The sequence below is a fragment of the Heterodontus francisci genome, chromosome 2, assembly GCF_036365525.1.
Source record: "Heterodontus francisci isolate sHetFra1 chromosome 2, sHetFra1.hap1, whole genome shotgun sequence".
Lineage (NCBI taxonomy): Eukaryota > Metazoa > Chordata > Chondrichthyes > Heterodontiformes > Heterodontidae > Heterodontus > Heterodontus francisci.
The window spans coordinates 203,454,388-203,481,185 of NC_090372.1; the positions used below are offsets into that span (position 1 = coordinate 203,454,388).

General features: G+C 42.4%; 1 protein-coding gene across 3 annotated transcripts in view; it reads left to right on the forward strand.

Annotated features, from left to right (window-relative positions):
- LOC137350342 (5'-AMP-activated protein kinase subunit gamma-2) overlaps positions 1 to 26,798 on the forward strand; it is a 510,855-nt gene that overhangs the window by 25,484 nt on the left and 458,573 nt on the right. The window contains exon 1 of one of the 3 annotated variants that reach the window (XM_068015056.1): positions 17,405 to 17,976. The exons of 1 other annotated variant lie outside the window; for it this stretch is intronic. In XM_068015056.1, coding sequence (XP_067871157.1) covers positions 17,893 to 17,976 — 84 coding nt within the window. In that variant the 5' untranslated portion in view covers positions 17,405 to 17,892. Of the gene's footprint in view, positions 1 to 17,404; positions 17,977 to 26,798 lie in introns of those variants that run through there. One more of the 3 variants, XM_068015052.1, reaches the window with a different exon arrangement.

Consider the following 26,798-nt stretch of genomic DNA (forward strand, 5'->3'; position numbering starts at 1 on the left):
TCTCTTGGGCCTGGGCTGCCCAAACGGCCATGGGTAAAATCCTCATGGCGGCAGGCGGAAGCCCTTACGTAGTCGTTAAGTGGCCACTTAAGGGCCTTGATTGGTCTGGGATGGGTGGGGCATTTTTCGCTGCCGCCGCCTTGCATGAAATAGTAGGGAGGCGGGAGCGGGTCAGGAAGGGCCCCCTGAGCCTCCTGCTCCATTTTACGCCCCCCGACTCCTGTCACATTCCTGCTCTTTTGTGGGGGGGGGAGGTGTAAAGTTCTGGCCCATGTCTTGCAATGCCAATTCCTGTGAATAAGAAAGTTGTATGCATTTTACAGTGCAGTAATCTATTGGTTATGACACTCTTGTCCCTGAATCAGAAGGTTGCAATTTCAAGTTCCACTCCCATAAAATGTGAACACACAAACAAGGCTGGCACTTCAGTGCAACGTGGAGGGAGTGCTGCGCCGTTGGATGAGGCATTAAACTGAAGCCCACTCAGATTGACAAAAGATCTCATGCAGTATTTCAAAGAAGAGCAGGGAAGTTCTGCCAATAATTATCACTCAATCAACATTGCTAAAAACAGATTATCTGGTCATTATTTCATTGCTGCTTGTGGGACCTTGCTGTGTGCAAATGGGCTGCTGTGTTTTTCTACATTACAACAGTGACTACAAGTCAAAGGTACTTCACCAGCTATCAAACACTTTGGGATGTCCTGAGGTCATGAAAGGCGCTATAAAAATGTAAGTCCTTCCATTTCCTTTATAATGGCCTCACCTCTGCTCGTAGTAATGAATTATCTTGCACATATTAAAACTAGTTCAATATTGATTTCAGTAATGAATTATACTCTATTATGATATTGAATAGCTCCGTGACCTTAGTAGTCTATTATGGAATTGTCACGGAACTAAATCCAGTAATGAATTATATTTCATTTTACATTGTAGTATTACCTCAGTTGAGCCCAGTAATGAATTATGCTCTCTTATGGAATTACATCATCTCGTTGGCACACTCACTCCATTTTTAATTTTATTTTCTCTTTTTTTGTTCTCTTGTTTGACAACCCCGCATTTACTATTTTAGAGAAACACATCATGGAGTGGCTAAGGAAGTGAGGGTGGGTAGGGAGTATTAATAGGACTGTGGAAGCTTGCAAGCCAGGCTGCCAAGCGGCTGATATCCTGCAGTGGGTTGGATTGGGGATCTGGAGTGGGATGAAGTTGCGGTAATCATTGGAATGGGAGAGAAGTGGAGGATGAAAATAGTATGAAGGACTAGTGAATGGGCTAGGATAATCAGTGGGCTGGGATTAGTAGCAACAACTTAAAAGTGACTGCTAAAGCACCAAACCACTGACTGGCAGAGTTGGAGGACCAGGAGCTTCAGAGAATGGCTTGCAGAGTGGAATTTTTTTCCAGCATTAGACAAATAAATATTGAATCACCAAATAAAATTAAACAAAGTAAGTATTGACACTACATGTCAATCAATGAGATGGAGTCAGGGTGGGGCTTTTGGCAGGACATACAGCAGTGTATTTACTCAGCAAACAAAGTCTCTTGACTCAACATAGAGAGTCTACTTAAATAGAGTCTTTCTGAACTACAGCAAACAGAACTTATGACCAAAACTACAGCAAAGTCTCTTGATAAAAGCAGGATTATTTCTCCAGTAAAAGTAGGTGGAGGATAGTTGCATTATAAAAATTATGTTTGTAAGATTAGGCCCAGCATCTTACAGCAATGCGGTCTCCAGGTATGATTGGGTAATTTCCCCTGCCAATAATGTCCATTCTGGCTGGGACAAGCGGTGTTTGTCATTATATGCAGCCAAAAGTAAATTATGAGGTAGAGAGGGAATGTTGGAGGCTAGCATGGAAAAAGGCCTAGAGTAAAACTTGGGTGAAAATAATTACCCGGAGGAATATTCTCTTTTAAGAGAATAAAGATCTATCCAGTCTTAGCCAGAGAATCTCCTGCAATGAATTTTCTTCCCATTCCCTCACAGTTACCACTGGTTTCCCCCAAAGATCTCTCTTATTTCTCATTTACGTGCTGTCCCTCGGCAACATCATCCAAATACACAGTGTCAGTTTCCGCATGTATGCTGAGGACGCTCAGCTCTACCTCACAAGCATCTCTTGATGCCTCGATGGATGAGCCTAGATTTCCTCCAACTAAATATTGGGAAGACCGAAGGCATTGCTTTCTGTCCATGCCACAAACACTGTTTCCTAGCCACCAACTCCATCCCTCTCCCACTAATTGTCTGATGCTTAGCAAAATAAACAACTGTATTTATATTGCACCTTTAATGTAATAAAATATCCAAGATGCTTCACAGCAGCATTATAAAACAAAATTTGACACCAAGCCATATAGGGAGATATTAGGGTAGATGGCTTAATCAAAATGTTAGGTTTTAAGGAGCATCTTAAAGGAGTAAAGAAAGGCGGAGAGGTTTAGGGTGGGAGTTCCAGAGTTAGGGCTTTGGCAGCTAAAGGTATGGCCACCAATGGGAGAATGATTAAAACTGGGAATGCTCAAGAGGCCAGAATTAGAGGAACGCAGACATCTTGGAGGGTTGTGAGGCTGGAGGAGTTTTGAAAACAAGGATGAGAATTTTAAAATCAAGGCGTTGCTTAACCAGGGGCCAATGTAGGTCAGCAAGGACATGGGCAATGGAATTTTGAATTAGCTCAAGTTTATGGAGGGTAGAATGTGGGACACCAGCCAGGAATACGTTGGAATAGCCAAGTCTAAAGGTAACAAATGCATGGATGAAGGTTTCTGCAGCAGATAAACAGAGTCAGGGGTGGGTTGGATGATGTTTTGGAGATGGTGTGGATACGTGGTCAGAAGTGCATGTCAGGGTTAAAAAAGGTACCTAGGTTGCGAACAGTCTAGGGTCAGCCTCAGCCCTTCAATGCTCAGATATCTGCATTCCTCCAATTCTGGCCTTTTAAACATTCCTGATTTTAATTGTTCCACTATTGGCCATGCCTTCAGCTGCCAAGGTCCAAAGTTCTGGATGTCTCTCCTTAAATTTCTCTACCTTTCTTTGCTCCTTTAAGACACCACCTTAAAAGCTACCTCCTTGACCAAACATCGGTCATCAGTCCTAATATTTCCTTATATGTCTCAGTGCCAAATTTGGTTTGATACTGTTCCTGTGAAGTGCTTTGGGACGTTTTATAACCTTTAAGCGCAAGGTCAACCAGCAACACCCATAACCCAGTAATTAATTTTTTAAACGTAACTATCAATTAAATCTATGTGTTTTCTATGGTAAATGTTGCCAGTGTGTAGATTTGCTTTGACTCTCATCCCATTTTTCATGCAGTTATGATCTTTATTTTTATGTAGTGCTTTTATTAAACAGTCAATAAGGAATAATCTTTGAATCAGATTGTGCTGTGTGCGAGCGATGCAGGTGGCCTGGGATACTTAATCAATATATGGAACAGATATTTGATGGTGTCTTGCCTTAGTTATGGTGTCTTAATAACAGCAACAATCTTCTTGATGCTCAGTGGCTCTGCCACTTCAGAAAATCACATAAGCCAATTGAATAAACAACAACTTGCATTTATATAGTGCCTTTAATGTTTTTTTATTCATTCATGGGATGTGGGCATCGCTGGCCAGGCCAGCATTTATTGCCCATCCCTAATTGCCCTTGAGAAGGTGGTGGTGAGCTGCCTTCTTGAACTGCTGCAGTCCATGTGGGGTAGGTATACCCACAGTGCTGTTAGGAAGGGAGTTCCAGGATTTTGACCCTGCGACAGTGAAGGAACGGCGATATAGTTCCAAGTCAGGATGGTGTGTGACTTGGAGGGGAACTTGCAGGTGGTGGTGTTCCCATGCATTTGCTGCCCTTGTCCTTCGAGGTGGTAGAGGTCGCGGGTTTGGTAGGTGCTGTCTAAGGAGCCTTGGTGTGTTGCTGCAGTGCATCTTGTAGATGGTACACACTGCTGCCACTGTAGTAATATGTCCCAATGGCCTTCATAGGAGCGTTAGCCAACAAAATTTGACAGTAAGCCACTTAAAGAGATATTAGAAAAAGTGACCAAAAGCTTGACCACAGCCGTAGGTTTTAAGGAGCATCTAAAAGGAGAGAGAAGATAGAGAGATTTAGGGAGGGAATTCCAGAACTTTGGGCCCAGTTAGCTGAATGCACAGCTGCCAATGATAGAGCAATTAAAATTAGGCTTATGGAGTAATATATTGGGGGTAATATATTAGCATAGATAGGTTAATGGACAGGAAGCAGAGAGTAGGGATAAATGGGGCTTTTGCAAGTTGGCAGGCTGTGACTGGTGGAGTGCCGCAAGGATCAGTGCTGGGGCCTCAGCTATTTGCAATCTATATTAATGACTTAGATGAAGAGACAGAGAGTAATGTATCTAAGTTTGCTGACAATACAAAGCTAGGTGGGAATATAAGCTGTGAGGAGTATACAAAGAGGCTGCGAAGAGGTTAAGTGAGTGGGCAGCCAGATGGCAGATGGGATATAATGTGGGGAAGTGTGAGGTTACTCACTTTGGTAGTAAGAATAGAAAAGCAGAATATTTTTTAAAAGGCATGAAACTCGTAAATGTTGATGTTCGGAGAAACTAGGGTGTACTCATTCAAGAAACACAGAAAGTTAGCATACAGGTACAGCAAGCAATTAGGAAAGCAAATGGCATGTTGGCCTTTTTTGCAAGAGAATAAAGAAGTCTAATACAATTGTACAGGGCATTGGTGAGACCGCACCTGGAATACTGTAAGCAATTTTAGTCTCCATATTTAAGGAAGGATATACTTGCCTTGGAGGTGGTACAGCGAAGGTTCACTAAATTGCTCCCTGGGATGAGAGGATTGTCCTATGATGAGATGCTGAGCAAATTGGATCTATATTGTCTGGAGTTTAGAAGAATGAGAGGTGATCTCATTGAAACATACAAGATTCTGAAGGGGCTTGACAGGTTAGATACTGAGACATTGTTTCCCTTGGCTGGGGGATCTAGAACAAGGGGACAGAGTTTCAGGATACAGGGCTGATCACTTAGGACTGAGATGAGGAAAGAATTCTTCATTCCAAGGGTTGTGAATCGTTGGAATTCTCTATCCCAGGGAGTTGTGGCTGTGCCATTGCTGAATATATTTAAGGCTGAGATAGACAGAATGTTGGTCTCTCGGGGAATTAAGAGATATGGGGAGCAGGCAGAAAAGTGGAGTTGAGGCCCAAGATCAGCCATGATCATATTGAATGGTGGAGCAGGCTTGACAGGCCATTTGGTCTACTCCTGCTGCTGCTCCTATTTCTTATGTTCTTATGATCTTAGATGTCAGAATTGGAGGAGCAGAGATCTCGGAAGGTTATGAGACTGGAGGAGGTTACAGAGATAGGAGCCAGAAAACAAAGATGAGAATAGACTTGATTACCTTGCTCGTTTCAAACGCTTTGTACCAGCAAGCACATGTTCTCTTTCCAGTGAGAATAAAGCAGAATTTGAATATTACAGCTTGGCAATACATCAGAATATCTTATCGTTTCTGGCTTAATAGACCTCGACACAAATGAACAATCAACCTGGAAAGGGCAGAAATCCGGAATTAGATGCAAATGTAACCTGAACGAACAATACATTAGTGCTTTGATAAGACCTTGACTGGAACAATTGTGCCCTTCCTTTCCAATAAGTACTGAATCGAAGGCACACTTAAATATTACTCAGCAGTCCAGTTCTGCTTATAAAATGTTTCAGCTGTAGGAATGCAGCACTGTTGTACAGTATTTTGTAGTAGTTGGAATTTGATCAGAGATGAGAAACTTCATTTATGTGGAGAGATTAGAGAAGTTGGGATATTTCACAGAAAGGTAAAATACAGCTACATTATGAAAGTAAATGATATGTTAGCCTTTATTACAAAAGGAATTGGAGTATAAGAATGAAGAAGTCTTACTGCAATTATATAGGGCCTTGGTGAGTACTGGGTACAGTTTTGGTCTCCTTACCTAGGGAAGGATATACTTAACTTAGAGGGAGTGCAACGAAGGTTCACTAGACTGATTCCTGGGTTGCGGGGTTGTCCGATGAGGAGAGATTGAGTAGAGTAGGCTTATAATCCCAAGAATTTAAAAGAATGAGAGGTGGTCCCATTGAAACATATAATACTCTTAAGGGGCTTGACAGGGTAGATGTTGGTAGGATGAGGAGTCTAGAACAAGGGCATCACAGTCTCAGAATAAGGAGTTGGCATGAAGTATTGAGATAAGGAGAAATTTCTTCACTCAAAGGATTGTGTATCTTTGGAATTCTGTACCCCAGGAGGCTGTGAATGCTTAGTTATTAAGTGTATTCAAGTCAGAGATCGCTAGAGTTTTGGATATCAAAGGATATGATGACAGGATGAGAAGGTGGAGTGGAGGTAGGAATCAGCCATGATCTTATTCAATTGACTACTTCTACTCCTGTTTCTTAGGTTCTTATGTTTGCTTTAGAGCAGAGAAAGTTAAGGGGAGATTTAATAGAAGTGTTCAGAATTATGAGGGGTTTTGTTTAGAGTATATATGGAGAAACTTTTTCCACTGGTTGGAGGGTCGGTAGCCAGAGGACACCAAGTTAAGGCAATTGGCAAAAGAACCAGAGGGGAGATGGGGAGAATTCCCTTTTGAAAGTTACTATTGAATCTGCTTCCACCACCCTTTCAGGCAGTGCATTCCAGATCACAATAACTCACTGTGTAAAAAAAAATTGAAGGGGAACAATTGGCAGAGCCATGGGGAAAGAGCAGGGGAGCTGATCTAATTGGATAGCTTCCAAACAGCCAGCACTGTCATGATGGGCCGAATAGCCTCCTCTGCACTGTATGATTCTGTGATCTGTTGGGTGGTTGGTGGGGAAGTGGGGGGAGACACATTCTCAGAGGTTACTGGTGACCTACTCCCCAGCCTCCACGTTGGTTATGGTGGATCATAGTCACCTGGTAAATATGCAGTTTTTTTCCACCTCAGGGCAAGTACTGTGGCAAATCAGATTGTGACAGTTGTGAAATTTCCTGGAACTCATAACATTTCTGCATGAAGTATTTCCATCAGGACCGTGGAGATCTGCTGCATTGCAAATGATGTCAATAATTTCAGCAATTGGTAGATTTCATACTGAATTTTTTCATACCTGATATAATATATCCAATGCTGAATTCAGGAGAAGTTTCTTTACCTAGAGAATGATTAGAATGTGGAATTTTCTAACACAAGGAGCAGTTGAGGTGAATAGCATAGATGTATTTAAGGGGAAGCTAGATAAGCACATGAAGGAGAAAGGAACAGAAGGAAAAGCTGATGGGGTTAGATGAAGAAGGGTGGGAGGAAGCTTGTGTGGAACATAAACACCAACATGAATCTGTTGAGTTAAATGGCCTATTTCCATACTGTACATTCTATATAACCCTTTCCTTTTAAGACCTAAGGCACAAGATGATTTTAATCAATGCCAACAGTTCAGTATCGAGTTTCTGATCTCTGGTACAATATAAAGGAGAGAGCTTGAGTGCCAAATGATCTCCGTGTAAAGATAGAATTTCTGAGTGATTCCTTTTGAGCTGCTCTTAAACTCCAACTTCAAAGGCTGGATTAAGAACAGTAGTTCTAGACATATGGGAATATCTTGTTTACTGCTTGACATATAGGTCTTGGCACCAGAGACCCCAAGTGAGATGAAAACTTGACCAGAATATTCCATTACTTTTCAGTGTCCTCTTGCATTTCAGATGATTGTGAGTCTGGAATATTTTTTCGTCCAACAAAATTGAATTCATCTGTTCTACGCTTGTGGAAGTCACCATTCTTCCAACCTTTACCTTTAGCAATAGATCAATTTTTCTATTGATGAGGTTAGTAAGAATCCTAAGACATCAAATTGTTCAAGTTAGCATTCTTGTATCCCTGATTGCTTATTTAATTCATCTAATCCTCCTAGAAAAAAAAACTTGCATTTATACAGCACCTTTCACAACCTCAGAATGTCCCAAAGTGCTTTACAGCCAATGAAGAACTTTGAAGTGTAGTCAGTATTGTAATGTAGGAAATGCAGCAGCCAATATGCTCACAGCAAGCTCCCACAAATAGCAATGTGATAATAATCACATTATCTTTTTATTAAGTGATGTTAAGGGATAAATATTGTCCAGGACACTGGGCTGACTCCCCTGCTCTTCAGACTAACTCCATGGGATTTTTCTTATGCTCACCTGAGAGGACAGATGGGACATTGGTTTAACGTCTCATTAAAAGCCAGCAGCTCCAACAGTGCAGCACTCCCTCAGTACTGTACTGGAGTGCCAGCCTAGATTTTGTGCTCAAGTCTCTACTGCCTGTAAAAGCTTTGCTGCAAACTTGAATTAGTTAGTTTTAGTATTTTAAGGTAAACTCATAAAAGCACTTGTGTGATATTTCCCACTGTTATGAAAGGAATCAGAGAAAGCTTTAGTTTGAATTGAAACTAAGTGACATGCTAGGCCCCCACTTGGCAAGAATGAGGCACATTAATTTTGTCATGAACATTGATTTTAAACTGTTACTGGAGTGAAGAAAGGACTTTGTTAAACAGATCAGCCATGGCTGGAAAATACATTAGCATATTAACAGACAGTGATTGGAAGGACAAAGGACCATTCCCTGACACATTCAACCCACAATGGACCTTGATCACCGGGTATTGCGTGTAAGAGGAGCATTCCAGATACTGCTAAGGTGATACAATCCAAGACGTGGTCAGACCAGTTAGTCACATGACTAACCTGCTTGGCAACCTGGGTTTTTCTGAATTGTACAAACAGTTTGAACTCAGAGTGTCTGTTTGCTTCTGGACTGAGAAGATCTCTCCTGTCTGCTCCCATCTCTTTCTCACAAGCCTCTGAATCCACTGAAGACACACGAACCCCAAGAGAGAAAAGTCTCCTACAGCGAACAAGGTTTAAGAAGAATACTGGGCCCTAATGAAAGCAAGATCTACCTACAATCAAGGACTCTACAGTGAGCTTGAAGAACTGTAACAAAAACTCTTCAGATATTGCCTCAAACTTTTCTCTTTATTATTTTTCTTCTGCTCTTTTCTGTCTCTATTTGCATATGTTTAAAGTTGAAAAAGTCGAAAAGTAATGAGAGAGTGGAGGTGCAGGGTAGAGAAGGGGCATACATTAATCAGAGTGTGACAGAAAGGGACAGAGAATACAAGCATATGAGTACAGCAGAAATTAGAACCAGAGTTGGTAAAAATGGTACAAAGTCAAAGCTTAAGGTTCTTTATCTGAATGCACGTAGCATTTGTAACAAGATAGATGAGGTAATGGCACAAATAGAAATAAATGAATAAGATTTGATAGCTATCACAGAGACATGGTTGCAGGATGATCAGGACTGGAAACTCAATGTTCAAGGATATTCGACGTTCCGGAAGAATTAGCAAAAGGAAAAGGAGGTGGGGTACCTTTGTTAATAAAGGAAGGGATCAGTGCAGTTGTGAGTAATAATATAGGTGTAATAGATCGTGATGTAGAATCTGTTTGGGTGGAAATAAGGAATAGCAAGGGAAAGGAATCACGGGTGGGAGTGGTCTATAGGCCTCAGAAGAGTTGCCTCTTTGTAGGACAAAGTATTAATCAGGAAATAATGGAGGCGTGTAAGAAGGGCACTACAATTATCATGGGTGATTTAATCTGCATATAGACTGGGCAAATCAAATTGGCAAAGGTAACATGGAAGATGAATTTGTAGAGTGCATCAGGGATTGTTTCTTAGAACAATACATTGCAGAACCTACCCGGGAACAGGCTATTTTAGATTTGGTAATGTGTAATGAGGTAGGATTAATAAGAGATCTCGTAGTTAAGGATCCTCTAGGGGGAAGTGATTATAACATGGTAGAATTTCAAATTCAGTTTGAGAGTGAGCAACTCGGGTCTCAAACCAGTGTCTTCAACTTAAACAAGGGCAATTACAGAGGCATGAAGAAAAAGTTGTCAAAGCAGGCTGGGAAAATAGACTACAGGGAAAGTCAGTAGATGAGCAGTGGCAGACTTTTAAGCAAATATTTCATAATACTCAGCAAACATTTATTCTGGTCTGAAGGAAGGACTCGATGAGAACGATGAACCACCCGTGGATTACAAAAGGAAGTTAAGGAGAGTATCAAATCAAAAACAAAGGCATACAATACGGCGAAAACGAGTGGTAGGCCAGAGGATTGGGAATTTTTTAGAAACCAGAAGCGGATGACTAAAAAACTAATAAAGAGGGAGAAAATTGATTATCAGAGTAAATTGGCAAGAAATATAAAAACAAACAGAGCTTCTACAGATATATAAAAAGGAAGACAGTAGCTAAAGTAAGTGTGGGACACTTAGAGGATGAGACTGGGGAATTAATAACAGGGAACAGGGAAATGGCAGATAATTTAAACCAGTATTTTGCATCGGTCTTCACGGTGGAGGACACTATAAACATCCTAACAATAATAGATGAGCGAGGTGTTAATGGGAGAGAGGAACTTGTAACAATCTCTATCACGAGGGAAAAGATGCTGGACAAGCTGATGGGACTAAAGGCAGACAAGTTGCCAGGACCTGATGGCCTGCATCCAAGGGTTTTAAAAGAAGTGGCTGCAGAGATAGTGGAGGCATTGGTCGTAATATACCAAAACTCACTGGATTCCGGCAGGGTACCAGCGGATTGGAAAACCGCTAATGTGACACCCCTATTCAAGAGTGGAGGGAGACAGAAAGCAGGAAACTATAAACCAGTTAACTTAACATCTGGCATTGGGGAAATGCTAGAATCCATTATTAAGGAAGAAATAGCAGGACATTTAGAAAAACATAACGCAATCAAACAGAGTCAACATGGTTTTATGAAAGGAAAATCATGTTTGACAAATTTGTTAGAGTTCTTTCAGGATATAACAAGCAGAGTGGATAAAGGGGAACTGGTAGGTGTAGTGGATTTGGATTTTCAGAAGGCGTTTGATAAGGTGCCACATAAGGTTATTGCACAAAATAAGAGCGCAGGGTATTGGAGGTAATGTGTTGGCATGGATTGAGGATTGGCTAACACACAGAAGGCAGAGAGTCGGGATTAATGGGTCTTTTTCAGGTTGGAAGGCCGTAACTAGTGGGGTGCCACAAGGATCGGTCCTAGGGCCTCAACTATTTACTATCTATATTAATGCCTTGGAGGAAGGGACAGAGTGTAGCGTATCCAGATTGGCTGATGATACTAAAATAGATGGGAAGGCATGTTGTGATGAGGACACAAAGAATCTGCAAAGGGATATAGATAGGTTAAGTGAGTGGGCAAAAACTTGGCAGATGGAGTTCAATGTGGGAAAGTGTGAGGTCATCCACTTTGGTAGGAAGAATAAAAAGGCAGATTATTATTTAGATGTAGAAAGACTACAAAATACTGCAGCACAGAGGGATCTGGGTGTTCTTGTACATGAAACGCAAAAAGTTAGCATGCAGGTGCAGCAAGTAATTAGGAAGGCAAATGGAATTTTGGCCTTTATTGCTCAGGGGTTAGAGTTTAAAAATAGGGAAGTCTTGTTACAACTGTACAAGGTGTTGGTCAGGCCACACCTGGAGTACTGCGTACAGTTTTGGTCCCCGTATTTAAGGAAGTATATACTAGCATTGGAGGCAGTTCAGAAAAGGTTCACTAGGATGATTCCTGGGGTTTTCTTATCAAGAACGGCTGAACAAGTTAGGCCTTCATTGGAGTTTGGAAGAATGAGAGGTGATCTTATTGCAACACATAAGATTCTAAGGGGGTTTGACAGGGTAGATGTTGAGAATATGTTTCCACCGGTGGGGGAAATCTTGAACTAGGGGACATAATTACAGAATAAGGGGTCACACATTTAAAACTGAGATGCACTCAGAGGGTGGTGAATCTCTGGAATTCCCTACCTCAGAGAGTTGTGGAGGCGAGATCACTAAATGTATTTAAGGAGGAGGTAAATAGATTTTTGAAATCTCGGGGAGTCGGGGATTATGAGGAGCAGGACCGAAAGAGGAGTTGAGGCCTGGGACAGATCAGCAATGATCTTATTGAATGGTGGGGCAGGCTTGAGGAGCTGAATAGCCTACTCCTGCTCCTATTTCTTATGTTCTTATGTGTGTATCGTGTATGCATGTTAGCGTGGGCGCGTCGTGTATCCATAGGTGTCAACCGAATTAGAGTTTAAATTTAATAAATTTCAACTTTTCTTCTTTAAACAACAGAAAGCCTGTTTGTGCTGGTTTATTTGCATTATAATTGGAAAGCGGTGAACAAGGATTCACCAAGTGAGAGCCAAAAACAAGGTGTGTTTAAAAATAAAACCCTGTTACAGTATGTTACAGTAAGACCAGGTGAAGGCTGAAAGGGAACCCTAGACCTCTTTCTCACCTGGTCGTAACACTAAGTTTCAAAATCGTGTGAAATCTGTCCCTTAGCTGGAATATCAACTTTGCATGAACCTGTTTTTTAAAAATTTCATAGAATCAAACAGCACGGAATGGAGCTTACCATTGACCAGAAAACTGAACTGGAGTAGCCGTATAAATACCATGGCTACAAAAGCAGGTCAGAGGCTAGGAATCCTGCAGCGAGTAACTCACCTCCTGACTCCCCAAAGCCTGTCCACCATCTACAAGACACAAGTCAGGAGTGTGATGGAACACTCTCCACTTGTCTGGATGAGTGCAGCTCCAACAACACACAAGAAGCTCGAAATCATCCAAGACAAAGCAGCTTGCTTGATAGGCACCCCATCTACCACCTTAGTTATTTAGTCCCTCTGCTGCCCAAGCGCAGTAGCAGCAGTGTGTACCACCTACGAGATGCCTTGCAGTAACTCGCCAATGCGCCTTTCTGTAGCACCTTCCAAACCCACTGCCTCTATCACCGAGAAGGACAAAGGCAGTAGACACATGGGAGCACCAACATCTGCAAGTTCCCCTCCAAATCACTCAACATCCTGACTTGCAACTATATCACCGGTTGCTGGATCAAAATCCTGGAACTCCCTCCCTAACAGCACTGTGGGTGTACCTACACCACCTTGCACTGCAACAGTTCAAGAAGGCGGCTCACCATCAACTTCTCAAGGGTGATATGGATGTACAACAAACGCTAACTTTGCTAGCGATGCTCACATTCCATGAACAAATATATATTGAAAAAAGCCTGCATTGAACTCAGCAAATCGTTCAGTATGATCGTGTGTAAAACAGCTATGCTGCCAATGCCCAAGCTTTACTCAATTCATTAAAGTGCACAGGACCTTGAGGCCCAATTCTTCAAAAGCACCTTGACATTAGAAATAAATCTAGTCTGATTTCACTCCGGACCATTCAGGAAAGGTTAACTAACTTTCAGTTCCTGTTGTTAAGAGGAGGGAAGGTAGCACAGTGGCGCAGTGGTTAGCACTGCAGCCTCGCAGCTCCAGGGACCCGGGTTCGATTCCGGGTACTGCCTGTGTGGAGTTTGCAAGTTCTCCCTGTGTCTGCGTGGGTTTTCTCCGGGTGCTCCAGTTTCCTCCCACAAGCCAAAAGACTTGCAGGTTGATAGGTAAATTGGCCATTATAAATTGCCCCTAGTATAGGTAGGTGGTAGGGAAATGTAGGAAAAGGTGGGGATGTTTGGTAGGAATATGGGATTAGTGTAGGATTAGTATAAATGGGTGGTTGATGTTCGGCACAGACTCGGTGGGCCGAAGGGCCTGTTTCAGTGCTGCATCTCTAATCTAAAACCTAATCATCAAGGTCCTCAGAGGTACTTCCAATAAACCCATTCAACTTCAGCTTCCTGGCAGATGATAATAGTAAGCAAAGCACAAAAATTCAGCTGACCATATGCTGGACTGCACTAAACAATCAAAGCAGTGCCAATTTGTAATTAATGCACTGGTGCATAGCAAAGGTTGAGGTTTCAGCCAACCTTCTCTTGCAAGCAGAAGAGTCAACCAAGGAACTTTCTTGGATGTTTTTCATATTTTTTAATGTATTGCATGTTCCATTGTACCAGATAGATGGGTACCTGGCTTAATTCCAGTCTTATTAAGAGAAATAGCCTGGGTGTTGATGTTCCATAAGTGTGACTTTTAGATTATCATCTGTAAATCCCAATATCTTCTTTGCCAAGGTGAAGGGGAGGAAATAGGTGTTAACCAGTGACTAAGAACATTCTTGGAATGTAGGGAACATGTAGTTCTGGGTTAATTGAAGGTGTTGTTTTGGCTGAAGAAGGCCAAGTCATATAAGGATAGTTGAAACAAAAGGCTCGTCATGTTATTAGTATAACTAACAACCAGCTATGTAGTTAGGAGATTCTTCCATGTTCTTTATACCTTGGGAGGTTGTACCAATTGGTGTGGTGCTGAACATGTGAATTGTTCACTTTACCATGTAGAGCAACTTATATTCACTTTGACATTTCTTTTTAAATGTGCTATTAGATTCCACTCATCATATGGGGGTCCATATCTCTCCAAAAGCCACCAAGTGACCCCCAATCCTTAGACTTAAGTGACTTCTGATTTAGCAGGTTGATTCACTGGAGCAACTGTAAAATGATCTTAAGCTTCCCTTGCCAAGGACCCAACTGGAACTCGTAACTGTCCATATTGGTAGACTGGATACCAGTAGCATTTATATAGCACTATGAACATAGTAAAACATGCTCTTCACAGGAGTGCATTCAAAGGAAAATAGACAGCAAGCCAAAGAAGGAGCCATTAGGATGGGTGACCAAATGCTTGCTCAAAGAGGTAGATTTTAAGCAGAGTCTTAAAGGAGGAGAGAGAGGTGAAGAGATTTGGGGAGGGAATTTCAGAGCTTAGGGCCTAGGCAGTTGAAGGCAAGGCTGCTAATGGTGGGGCAAAGAAAGTAGAGGATGGGCAAGAGGCCAGAACTGGAGAATGCAGAGGTCCCTGATGGTTGTAGGGCTGGAGGAGGTTACAGAGAGAGGGAGAGGTGAGACCTGAATCCCCTCATGGTGCCCTAAAGCTTTGTTGTTCTTGTCCTACCTTCAGCTGCCTGGGCCCTAAGCTCTGGCATCTGCTCCCTAAACCTCTCTAACTCACCTGCTTTCTCCTCCTTTGAGATGCTCCTTTAAAACCTCTTTAACCAATCTTTTGGTCACCTGTCCTAATGTCCCCTTCTGGTGCTCCTGTGAATTGCCTTAGGACGTTTTAATATGTTAAAGACACTATAGTACAAAGGAAATATACTGCGAATGCTGGAAATCTGAAACAAAAAGTGTAAACACTCCTGATTTCAAAACATATTTCACACACACATGAAAAGGCAACATGTGAATGGTAAAATGTAAAAAAAACCCCAGAAAATGTTGGAAATACTCAGCAGGTCAGGCAGCATTTGTGAAGAGCATCTGCACTTTTCCCATTTTTATTATATAAATGCAAGTTGTTGTTGGATCAAAGCGACTGCACAACTTTGCATCTTACTGTGTTTTTTATTCATTTGTGGGATGTGGGCGTTGCTGGCTGGGCCAGCATTTATTGCTCATCCCTAATTGCCCTTGAGAAGGTGATGGTGAGCTGCCTTCTTGAACTGCTGCAGTCCTTGAGGTGGAGGTACACCCATATGGCAAGTAGTGAGAGGAGTGGGTCCTATTAGGGACAGAGAGGGTAATATATGCTTAGAGACGTTTACTAAGGAAGAGGAATCTGGAAAGAAATCAGTAGAAGCAGTGAGAGCAGAGACAATGAATATGATAAAAATTGAGAGGGGGAGGTACTAAAAAGGCTGGCAATGCTTAGGGTAGATAAGTCACCTGGTTTTGGGTTATAAAGTGGGGGAAGGGACATGTTCTTTGCTGATGGTGTATGAACTGTTGCTGACCGTGTTAACTACCATCGAAATGTTACTGGGTTGATTTACATTGCAAGATGTGATGCTAATGAGCCAGTGGGGTGGCCCAGTTTGTGTATACACACGGCTGCTTTTTCCCCCCTCAAGTGTCCAAGGCAATAACTACAATTTGCTCGCACCTTCTTTTAAAAACATCGTTTGGTGTGTTATACACTCATGATTTCAATGAATATTTCACACACACACGCCAGAAGGCAGCATGTAAATGTTACAGCATATAAAAGACGGTGCTAATTCCCCAAGCCTGGAGAGCTCTGTTGCTTCATAACTGGAGAGGGAGAGATTTCGAAATTGGGTGGTGAGGTGCAGCTTTACATGTGGATCGAACAGATTTGAGACAATGTAGAACTGCAGGTGCGATAATGCGGTCCTGTGGTTACATACTTTGAGTGGACGCTAAGGAATTACGCACTGCTCAGCTCTCCAGCCCCCACCATCTCATTCTGCAAAACACTTGCAAGAAACTAAATTACCGGTGACAGGAGACAAAGCATTGGACCAGATCTGTTCTTTTTTTGTTTGTTTAGGGGGGGGGGGGGGGTTGGGAGTAAAATCCGGGACTGAGCTGCCGCCTGATGAGTGGGAAGCTCTGCAGATTCAGCCTGTATTTGTTCATATCCATTCACTGTCGTATTTTTAAAAAACTGTATGTGGTTTTCCTGTACCCGCCACAACGTTGTTTTTCGCAACTGGTTGCACACAAGTTTTTCTGAGGGGGGTGGGGGGGGGGGGGGGGAAGATGTGTTATGAAAAAAAACTTGAAAGAATGCAGTAAGGTAAAGGTAACCCTTCAAAAACAGGGTTGGAAAAATACTAACTTTGATCAAAATATGTCTCCGGGCGGTGGGAGGTCGTTTTTAACCTTTATGAAAAATTGTTTTTTTTTGTAGTTTGTGTTCCACTAAACATCGAGTGGCGCCGCCCATTGCTTGTTACATTTATAACATTGCAAGGATGGCCAAACAGTGTGTTGTGTAATTTAGGGTCCAGTTTTGTATGCAAAACTTGAGTTATGCGTGCGTGGGGAAGGAGGGAGGGTGATATAGAACAGTACAGTACAGGCCCTTCGGCCCACGATGTTGTGCCGACCCTTTAACCTACTCTAAGATCAAACTACCTACATACCCTCAGTTTATAATATGATTTAAGTTTACAATGCTGCATTATTTTCATCACTGCTGTGTTGCAACTTATGTTTTAACTTGATACATTTTCTCTGTTGGCGTTTTGCTTTGGCTGCGATCGCCAGCGTTAAATAGAGTCGAGAGGAGGACGGATAGTTAAGTGGGACTGTGTGTGTGTGTAAATACTCGGACTTTGCTTACAGCATTTGGACAGATTAACACCACGCCCTCGACTGAAGAGTTCACTTCCTGAAACTTTTTTTTAAAAAAAAAAGTTTTCCCCTCCTTTTAAAATGGGTCAGACGCGTTTCAGACATCTTTCACACATTGAAATCTATGATTTGACTTCACGGAGTATGGATTTACAGAGAGACGAAGAGAGATTGGGGGGTTTAAAAAAAAGAGGATTCACATTTACCCCTTTAAAAATAAAGCTCAGCCTGCTCTCTCTCTCTCTCTCTCTCAATGTGCATTTGTTTTCGTTTGGAGTGCCTCTTGATTGGGAACTGCGATACTCACGTGTGCTGGCTAAAGGGCGAGGATACAACAATAATAAACACATTAGCAAACAGTTCCATGTTTAAAGCGGACTTTCAACTGGGTCTGGCTTTTTGTGGGGAAATGTAGATAAATTCCCTCGAGATGAATGGTTGTGGCGGCTGCAAGTGATTTTTAAAAGAGCCATTGGGCTTTCAGAGAAGGAAGGAGGGTTAGACAGCCCCAGCTTTTCCCTCTCTCTCCCCCCCTTTCCTTCTGCAAGGAGTGTACGGTTCAGCTGCCAGGAAGGACGCAAGTTCAAGTGCTGGAATCGCTGAATCCATCCATCCATTTGTATCTATCCAGGAGACTCTATGGGAAGCACAGTCGTGGATTCCACTAAGAAGAAAAGCGGAATGAGGAGAAACAAAAGACGCATGTTGCGTCTGAATATCCCGGTAGGTGCTGTTGTTGACCCCCCCCCCCCAAGCCGAGGGGTTTGTAATGGGAGGTGGTGTTCCTGTGCCAGACTGGGCTGACTTGATTAACAGCAGCCGCAGATGTAAACATTGCAGGCGAGGTTGCTGGACGCTCCCTTGCTGAATATGGGGAAGTTGGTTATAGGAAATGCTGCTTGCCTGCCTTCCACTCGAGAAATGGGGTGTGGAAGCCTGGTCATTCAGCGTGAAGTCAGGTTATTGAGGTCAATTGAACACCAATTGCATCTTCACCTTTCCGTCAGATTAATAAAAGGGGTTTTTTTCTAACCCGATCTGTTGCGAAAGAGACCCATCTAAATGTGGGGGAATGTTTACAGAATCTGGGCTTCGTTAGGATGGGGTTGGGGGGACTTTTTACTGCAGATTTGGGGGGGTGAGGGGGGGGGAGATGATCTACATTTAAATGCTCTAATGCAAGTTAAAGTACAGAATGAAGTGACATTGGTCGCGAGTAGAATCGCAGGACTTGAAACGGAGAAATAGGTTTCTTGCCAAAATGCAGTCAAATGTAGTATTAACTCTTTCCATTTAAAAAAAGATACATATTTGTTGGGAGGGATTGCCCTGAGAGCACAGTCTATCTGGGGTAATTCGGAAGACAACCTGCTGAGTCATGTACACACATCAATAGCGCGTGGGTGGGGAGTTAATTAACTCAAATCTCGACTCCTGTACCAAGTATTTAAATCTGATACCATTTTAAAAAAGAGAGAGAAGCAAACCTCACATTCCAGAGACAACAGAGAGTTTAACATTTTTGGCTTTTGCCTTGTTGCAATTTATTTTCTGCCATGTCATTGCCATATTATTTGATAACAAATGGGCAAAGGAAGGTGAGAGAGTGCCAGACATATATTAACTCCCACCATTCTAATTCATATAGAGGTAAATTCAGTACTTTTCATATGGGAGTAAGGGGGTTAGAGAACTATTACTGACTTGTGTTCTCTATTTGATAGGAGGGGGTAGATTAGGAGAGACCGGGACTGGAAGTAGGTTCCCCTATTCGGTTTCTGCATGAGTTAAAGGATTGTGAAACTACCACTGGTGATCACTACAGAGTGGAACTGGAAATGAAAACCAGCCTCTCCTCAGCACCACCTAGAGCTTTCATATTGTATCTGGCTGTGGTCGGAACAGATTGGATATCCATGGAGAGTCTACACCCATGTGTGGTCTGCAACCCCAGTCAAGCAGTAAATACTGGGTACAGTTCAGAGCAGGGATCATGCTCCAATTTATAGGAATCCCAGCTACAACCCCAAGTAAGGGCCTAACTTTATTTTACATGGTGATTTTAGTTGAACTTGCTCTGGTGCTAATACACCAGGGAACTTCCCTTTAACAACTGAGGATGTTCAATTGAATCTGACATGGAGGACAGGCTGTGACTACCTTCCCCACATTTTTAACAGTGAGAATGGATATAGACTGGACTTGATTGAAAACCCAATCTACAAGGGAACTGAGCTCCAGGCGGTGACTATGGAGCAACGATTCACACACCAGTTGATTAGAGCCAAAGGCAGCAAGATCAAGTTTAGAGCACTTCTGGACCAATGCACAGGCCAAGCTGTGATTGTTGCTAGATACCAGAGTTGTCTGCTACTGGGGTGGGACTTGATCTTTCCTTGGCACAATGTAATATGTGAAGCACTGACGGAGTGCTGCACTGTCTGAGGTTCTTCTTTCAAATGAGCTGTTAAACTTAAGCCCTGTCTTCCCCCTCAAGTGGACATGTTGGATCCCTCCATGGCACTATTTCAAAGAAGATCTGAGTAGTTTTCCCTGGTGTTCTGGCCAATATTTATCCCTCAGTCAACCACCTTTTAAAAACAAAACAGATTGGCTCATAATTTCCTGTTATAATGATGATAATGGCACTCATTTATTTATGCATAGATACTACAGTAACATCAGGAGAGGGCAGATGTGCAAATAAATGGGAAAATCCAAAAGTTGCTGCCTGAAATGTGTCACTCTGCTGTTAGCTTTGTGAAAATGGCAACTTACTATCTAGCTCACCATTAAAATGCATTCAGTGGTGAGTTTTCTGTACTTGCAGGATAAATATAAACTAAACTAGCGCAAAAAATTGAAAACTTGTCTGAAGGGACACAAGGCCTGTTTGGAGCCATTTATGTTTGCATATATTTATTTTAAGCCTGGATTAGCTGTCAGCGATTCTTTAAGGATGTGTTATTTACTGCCAATGAACCTCTCTGGTACTGAAAATTATCTATTGCAAGTGTGGAGTCTCATTTCTTTAAAAAAAATTTAATTTTTTTTATTTTCTGTCTCTCTCCTCTCAGTGCAATCTCCCTCGCTCTTTCTGTTTCTGATTTGGCATTCAGTTCACCCACTCTGGCGAATGATGCTGTAACTATTCTATTCAGCCCGTCAAGTCTGTGCCGACTCTCTGCAAGAACAACTCACTTAGTCCCACTCCTCCACATTTCTCCCATGTTCCTGCAAGTCTTTTCTCTTCAGGCTCCCTTTTGAAAGTCCCAAATGTATCTGCCTCCATCATGCTCATAGGTATGCATTCCAGATCCTAACCGCTCACATTTTAAAAAAAAAAAAAGTTTTCCCTCCTGTCGCCTCTGGTTTTGGAGCACAAATCTTCAGTATTACAGCTGGGATGTTGTCAAGACCCATAGCCTTTGCTGTATCTGGTGCCTCCAGCCACTTCTTGATATCCCGTGGAGTGAACTGAATTGTCTGAAGACTGGCATCTGTGATGCTGGGGACCTCTGAAGGAGGCAGAGATAGATTACCCACTTGGCACTTCTGGCTGAAGATGGTTGCAGATGTTTCAGCCTTGTGTTTTGCTCAGATGTGCTGGGCTCCCCGATCATCGAGGATGGCAATGTTTTGGAGCCTCCTCCTCCAGTTAGTTGTTTAATTCACCATTCACAACTGGATGTGGTTGGACTGCAGAGTTTTGATCTGATCTGTTGGTTGTGGGATCGCTTAGCTCTGTCAATAGCATGTTGCTTCCACTGTTCAGCATGCATATGTTGTAATTTCAGCAGGTTGGCACCTCAGGTTTTGGTATGCCTGGTGCTGCTGCTGGCATGTACTCCTACACTTGGCATTGAACCAAGTTTGGTCCCCTGGTTTGTTAGAGTAAGGAATATGCTGGGCCATGAGCTTTAAGATTGTGGTTGAATACGATTCTACTGTTGCTGATGGCCCACAGTGCCTCATGGATGCCCAGTTTTGAGCAGTTAGATCCATTCTAAATCTATGCCATTTAGCATGGCAACAGTGCCACGCAACACATTGGACGGTGTCCTTGGTGTGAAGCCGGGACTCTCTTTCCACAAGGACTGTGCAATGGTCACACCTACCAACACTGTCATGGACAGATGAATCTGTGACAGGTAGATTGGTGAGGACGAGGTCAAGTAGGTTTTTCCCTCATGTTGGTTCTCTCTCCATCTGCCACAGGGCCAGTCTGGCAGATAGGTCCTTCAGGACTCTCTCTGCTTTGTCAATGGTGTTGCTGCATTGAGGTCTCCCAACCAGAGTATATTCTGTGCCCTTGCTACCCTCAGTGCTCCTTCCAAATAGTGTTCCACATGGAGGAGCACTGATTCAGCAGCTGAGGATGGACAGTAGATGGAGTTTTCCTTGCTTATATTTGACCTGATACTGTGAGACTTCATGGGGTCTGCAATGTTGAGGACTCCCTGGGCCACTCCCTCCTCTCTGTATACCACTGTGCTACCACCTCTGGCTCCATCCTGCCAGTGGAATGGTGATGGAGGAGTTTGAGACGTTGGCTGTAAGGTATGATTCCGTGAGTGTGACTATGTCAGGCTATTGCTTGGCTTGTCTGTGGGACAGCTCCCCCAATTTTGGCACAAGATGTTAGTGAGGAGGACTTTGCAGGGTCGACTAGATAGGGCGTGCCTTGATCGTTTTCTTGCGTATTGAGGATGTTGGAAAGTCCACCGATTGGTTAAATGGCTGATAGAAAACCAAGGTTCATTGAACTAAAATCAATGGGAATCAATAGTCAGAGATTTGTCAGGCAAGATTTCTGAAATCCGTGCTGGCTGTTTGGTTTCAGGATCTCCTCCAACTTACTTCTTAGAAACTATACTATCATTTTACCCAGGACTAATGGGCCTGCACTTGACTGGGCCCAATATGGTCTGTTTTAAAATACATTATACTTGCCAGCAAGTATTAATCTTGAGCAACCTGGGCCCAATGAATTTGTCATTACTGTATCCTGTGCCCTGCAGATTTGCTCTAGCTCCTTCAGCAGCCTAGGATATGGCATCTGACCCAGAAGTATTGTTGGTCTTCAGTACTGCTCACCTGTTTTATAAAAAAAAAAAAAATTGCTCATGAAAGTTCCTTCCCACCTTCAGGATGTCACAACACACTCTGGCCAATAAATTGCTTTTGAAGTGCAATGTTAATTAAACAAATGCAGCAGCCAAACTGTACACAAACAGTAAGTGAAACAAATGATCAGGTTATCTATTGGTTGAAAGGAAACTGTTGGTACTTTTTAAGTCCCAACTTCCCTCTCATCACTGGTATTACATGCAGGGGGGCTGTGGTGTGGAGTTTTGCATTTAATATTGTTTGCTATATTCTCTGCATTTTAACATTGGATTAGATGAGGAATCGGATTAAACAGTAAGCAACAACAACTTGTATTTATATAATGCCTTTATCATAGCAAAACATGCCAAGGCCCTTCATGGGAGCGTTATCAAAATTTGACACCGGACTTTTATTTTTATTCGTTCACAGGATGTGGGCTTTGTTGGCTCGGACAGCATTTTATTACCCTTGAGAAGGTGATGGTGAATTGCCTTCTTGAACTTCTGCAATCCATGTGGGGTAGGTATACCCACAGTGCTGTTAGGAAGGGAGTTCCAGGATTTTGACCCAGCAACTGTGATAGTTCCAAGTCAGGATGGTGTGTGGCTTGGAAGGGAACTTGCAGGTGGTGGTGTTCCTGTGCATTTGCTGCCCTTGTCCTTCTAGGTGGTAGAGGTCGCGGGTTTGGAAGGTGCTGTCTAAGGAGCCTTGGTGTGTTGTTGCAGTGCATCTTGTAGATGGTACACACTGTTGCCACTGTGCGTCGGTGGTGGAGAGAGTGAATGTTTGTTTGTGGGTGGGGTGCCAATCAAGCGGGCTGCTTTGTCCTGGATGGTGTCGAGCTTCTTGAATGTTATTGAAGCTGCACTCATCCGGCAAGTGGAGAGTATTCCATCGCACTTCTGACTTGTGCTTTGTAGATGGTGGATAAGCTTTAGGGAGTCAGGAAGTGAGTTACACGTCACAGGATTCCTAGCCTCTGACCTGCTGTTGTAGCCACGGTATTTATATGGCTACTGTAGTTCTGTTTCAGAGGGCATTTAAAAGTCAACCACATTGTTGTGAGTCTAGAGTCACATGTAGGCCAGACCAGGTAAGGACAACAGATTTCCTTCCCTAAAGGACATTATTGAACCAGATGGGTTTTTACGACAATTGACAATGTTTTCATGGCCATCATTAGACTAGACTTTGTAATTCCAGATTTATTGAGTTCAAGTTCCGCCTTCTGCCATGGTGGGATTTGAAACCATGTCCCCTGAGCAATGCCCTGGGTCTCTGGATTACTCGTCCAGTGACAATACTACACCACCTCCATAAGGAGATCTTCTGGCCAAGCTTGGTCAAAGAGGTAGGTTTTAAGGTGTGTCTTAAAGGAGGAAAGAGAGGCAGTTCCAGAGTTTATGGCCTAAGCAGCTGAAGGCACAGTCTTCAATGGTGGAGCAATTAAAATTGGGGATGGTCAACAGGCCAGAATTGAAGCACCACAGTTATCTTGAAGAGTTGGAGGGCTGGAGGAGATCAGAGATAGGGAAGGGTGAGGCTATGGAGGGATTTGAAAACTAGAATGAAAATTTTAAAATCAAGGCATCATTTAACTGGAAGCCAATATAGGTCAATGGGTGAACAGGACTTGCATGTTAGGATGTTGGCAGCAGAGTGGAGTAAAGTACTCCAGTGAAGTGTCAGTTTGGGATGTGGTGGGAGGATTGGAGACACTGATTAGAGTACCATTAAAGGACAATGCTTAGCTGGTTAAATATGCAAATGACTCTAAAAATAAAGGAGGCTGTGTAAATGGAGAATGTAATTAATAGATCTTGCAGAAAGATCTAGATCTGTGATGCAATTGGACAGATAAATGAAATAATATTGAAGAAACATTCAGTACTGAATATTGGAAGAGGTTGTAGATTGAGAAGAATTAGCACAGCAATGACTTCACTCCTGGGTCCTTTTTCAATGGAAAGTAGCAACTGAAAAAGCAAATAAAATGTTGGGAGACAGAGCAATGGAGTACAAGTGTACAGATGTTGTTCTGAGACTAAAGTTCACTGGTCAGCTGTCACTTGAAATACTGTAACAAATTCCGGTCATACTTCAAAATGAACATGCGTGCATTGAAAAAGTTGCAGAAAACAACAAGAATTATCACAGACATAAAGCATAGGAACCAAAATGAAAGGTTAGAGGAGTTAAGGTGAAAAGTGAGATCACCTCTTACTCTTCTCTCTAGACTGAAGTGTTAAATAGTGAATCCAGAATAATACTTTTAGTCAGACCATATTGGTAGAGCAGGAAGTGGTTCGCAAATTTAAAATGAACAGCCCTTACTTCTAGAAAGGGCAATAACATATTTGGAATGACCTACATTGGTCGAATTGAATATTAGAGAAACTTGAGATAGTTGTATGCTAGAACAGGTGAGTTTGAATCGTAGAGGGATGATGTAAATATATATATTTTTTAAAAAGCAGTTTATTAGCTTGACTTTATCTTGTGATTCATGAATTAGTCAGAGTAGGTAACCTAGCAACAAATAGAAACAGTGAAAGATTTATGACACAGAAGGAGGCCATTTGGCCATCGTGTCTAATCCCAAGTTCCAGCTCTTGGTCCGTGGCCCTGGTACCTCAAGTGCATATCCAAGTGTTTCTTAAATATGATAAGGGCTTTTGCCTCTACCACCCTTTCAGGCAGTGAGTTTTAGATCCCCCACCACACCCAGTGGAAAATAATTACTCCTCAACTGTTCTTTAATCCTTCTACCAATTATTTTAAATCTATGCCGCTGGTTATTGACTGCTCTGCTAACAGAAATAGGTCCTTCTATCCATGTTTTCTAGGCCCCTTTTGAATTTTGTAGACTTCTATTAAATCTCCCCTCGGCCTCCTCTGTTCTAAAGAAAACAACCCCAGCCTATTGAGACTTTCCTTGCATCTAAAACTCTCTCTTCCTGGCAACATCCTCATAAATCTCTTCTGTACCTTCTCTAGTGTGATCACATCCTTCCTGTAATGTGCTGACCAGAACTGTACCCAGTACTCTAGCTGCAGTCGAACTAATTTTTTATACAGTTCTAACATAACTTCCTCCTCTTATGCTCTAGGCCTCAACTAATAAAGGAAAGTATCCACATTATCTGTCTGTCCTGCTACCTCCATGGATTCATTAGACATACACTCCAGTGTCCCTCTGTCCCTCTATACCTCTCAGAATCCTACCATTCATTGTGTATTCCTTTTGCCTTGTTTGTCTTCCTAAAATATATTACCTCCATTCTCTGGATTGAATTCCATTTGCTGCTTTTCTGTCCATCTGACTAGTCTACTGATATCTTCCTGCACTCGACAGCATTCTACCTCCCTATCAACCACACGACCCAATTTTTGTAAATTCTGTAAGCTGCTTAATCATGCCCCCTCCATGTATGTCTAAATCGTTGATTATATACTATAAACAGCAAGTGACCTAGTACTGAAACCTGCAGAACCCCACTGAAAATGGCCTTCCCATCACCAAAGCATCTGTCAACCATAACCTTTTGCTTTCCTGCCACTGAGCCAATTTTAGATCTAACTTGCCTCTTTTCCTTGGATCTCGTGCGCTTTTAATTTTCTGACCTGTCTGCCATATGTGACTTTGTCAAAAGCTTTGCTAAAATCCCTGTAGACTACATCAAATGCTCTACCCTTATTGATCCTCATTCTGTTCCCAGAAAATTAGATCGTTAGTCAGACATGACCTTCCCTTAATAAATCTATGCTGATTAATTGATTAATCTATGCCTCTCTAAATGACTATATTGTCTCTTAGAATATTTTCCAGTAATTTGCCCACCACTGAGGTTAGGCTGACTGGTTTGTAATTACTCGAGCTATCCCTTCCTCTCTTTTTATACACAGCCATATAATGTTAGCTGTCCTCCAGCACCACGCCTGTAGCCAGAGAGGATTGAAAAATGATGGATAGAGCCTCCACTCTTGCTTCCCTTAGCATCCTGGGGTACATTTCACCCGGGCCTGGTGATTTATTCATTTTCCAAGGATGCTAAACATCTTTATTTCCTCCCTCACTACATTTATCCCATCAAATATTTCACAGTCCTCCTTAACCACAGTGTCTGCTTTGTCCTTCTCCTTTGAGAAAACAAACGCAAAGCATTCATTCAGATCCATGTCCATGTCTTGCTCCTCCATACACAAGTTACCCTTTTTAGTTTCTAATTGGCCCTACTCTTTAGTTATCCTTTTGCTCTTTATGTATTTATAAAACAATATTTTTTTTCATGTCCTTTTTTTTTGCTTTCCTAATTTTCCTTTTAATTTCATCCCTGCACTTTCTGTATTTCCTCTAGGCTTTCTGCAGTATTGCGCTCTTGGCATTTGACATAAGCTTTTTTTTTTTGCCTCATCCTACTCTGCATGTTCAT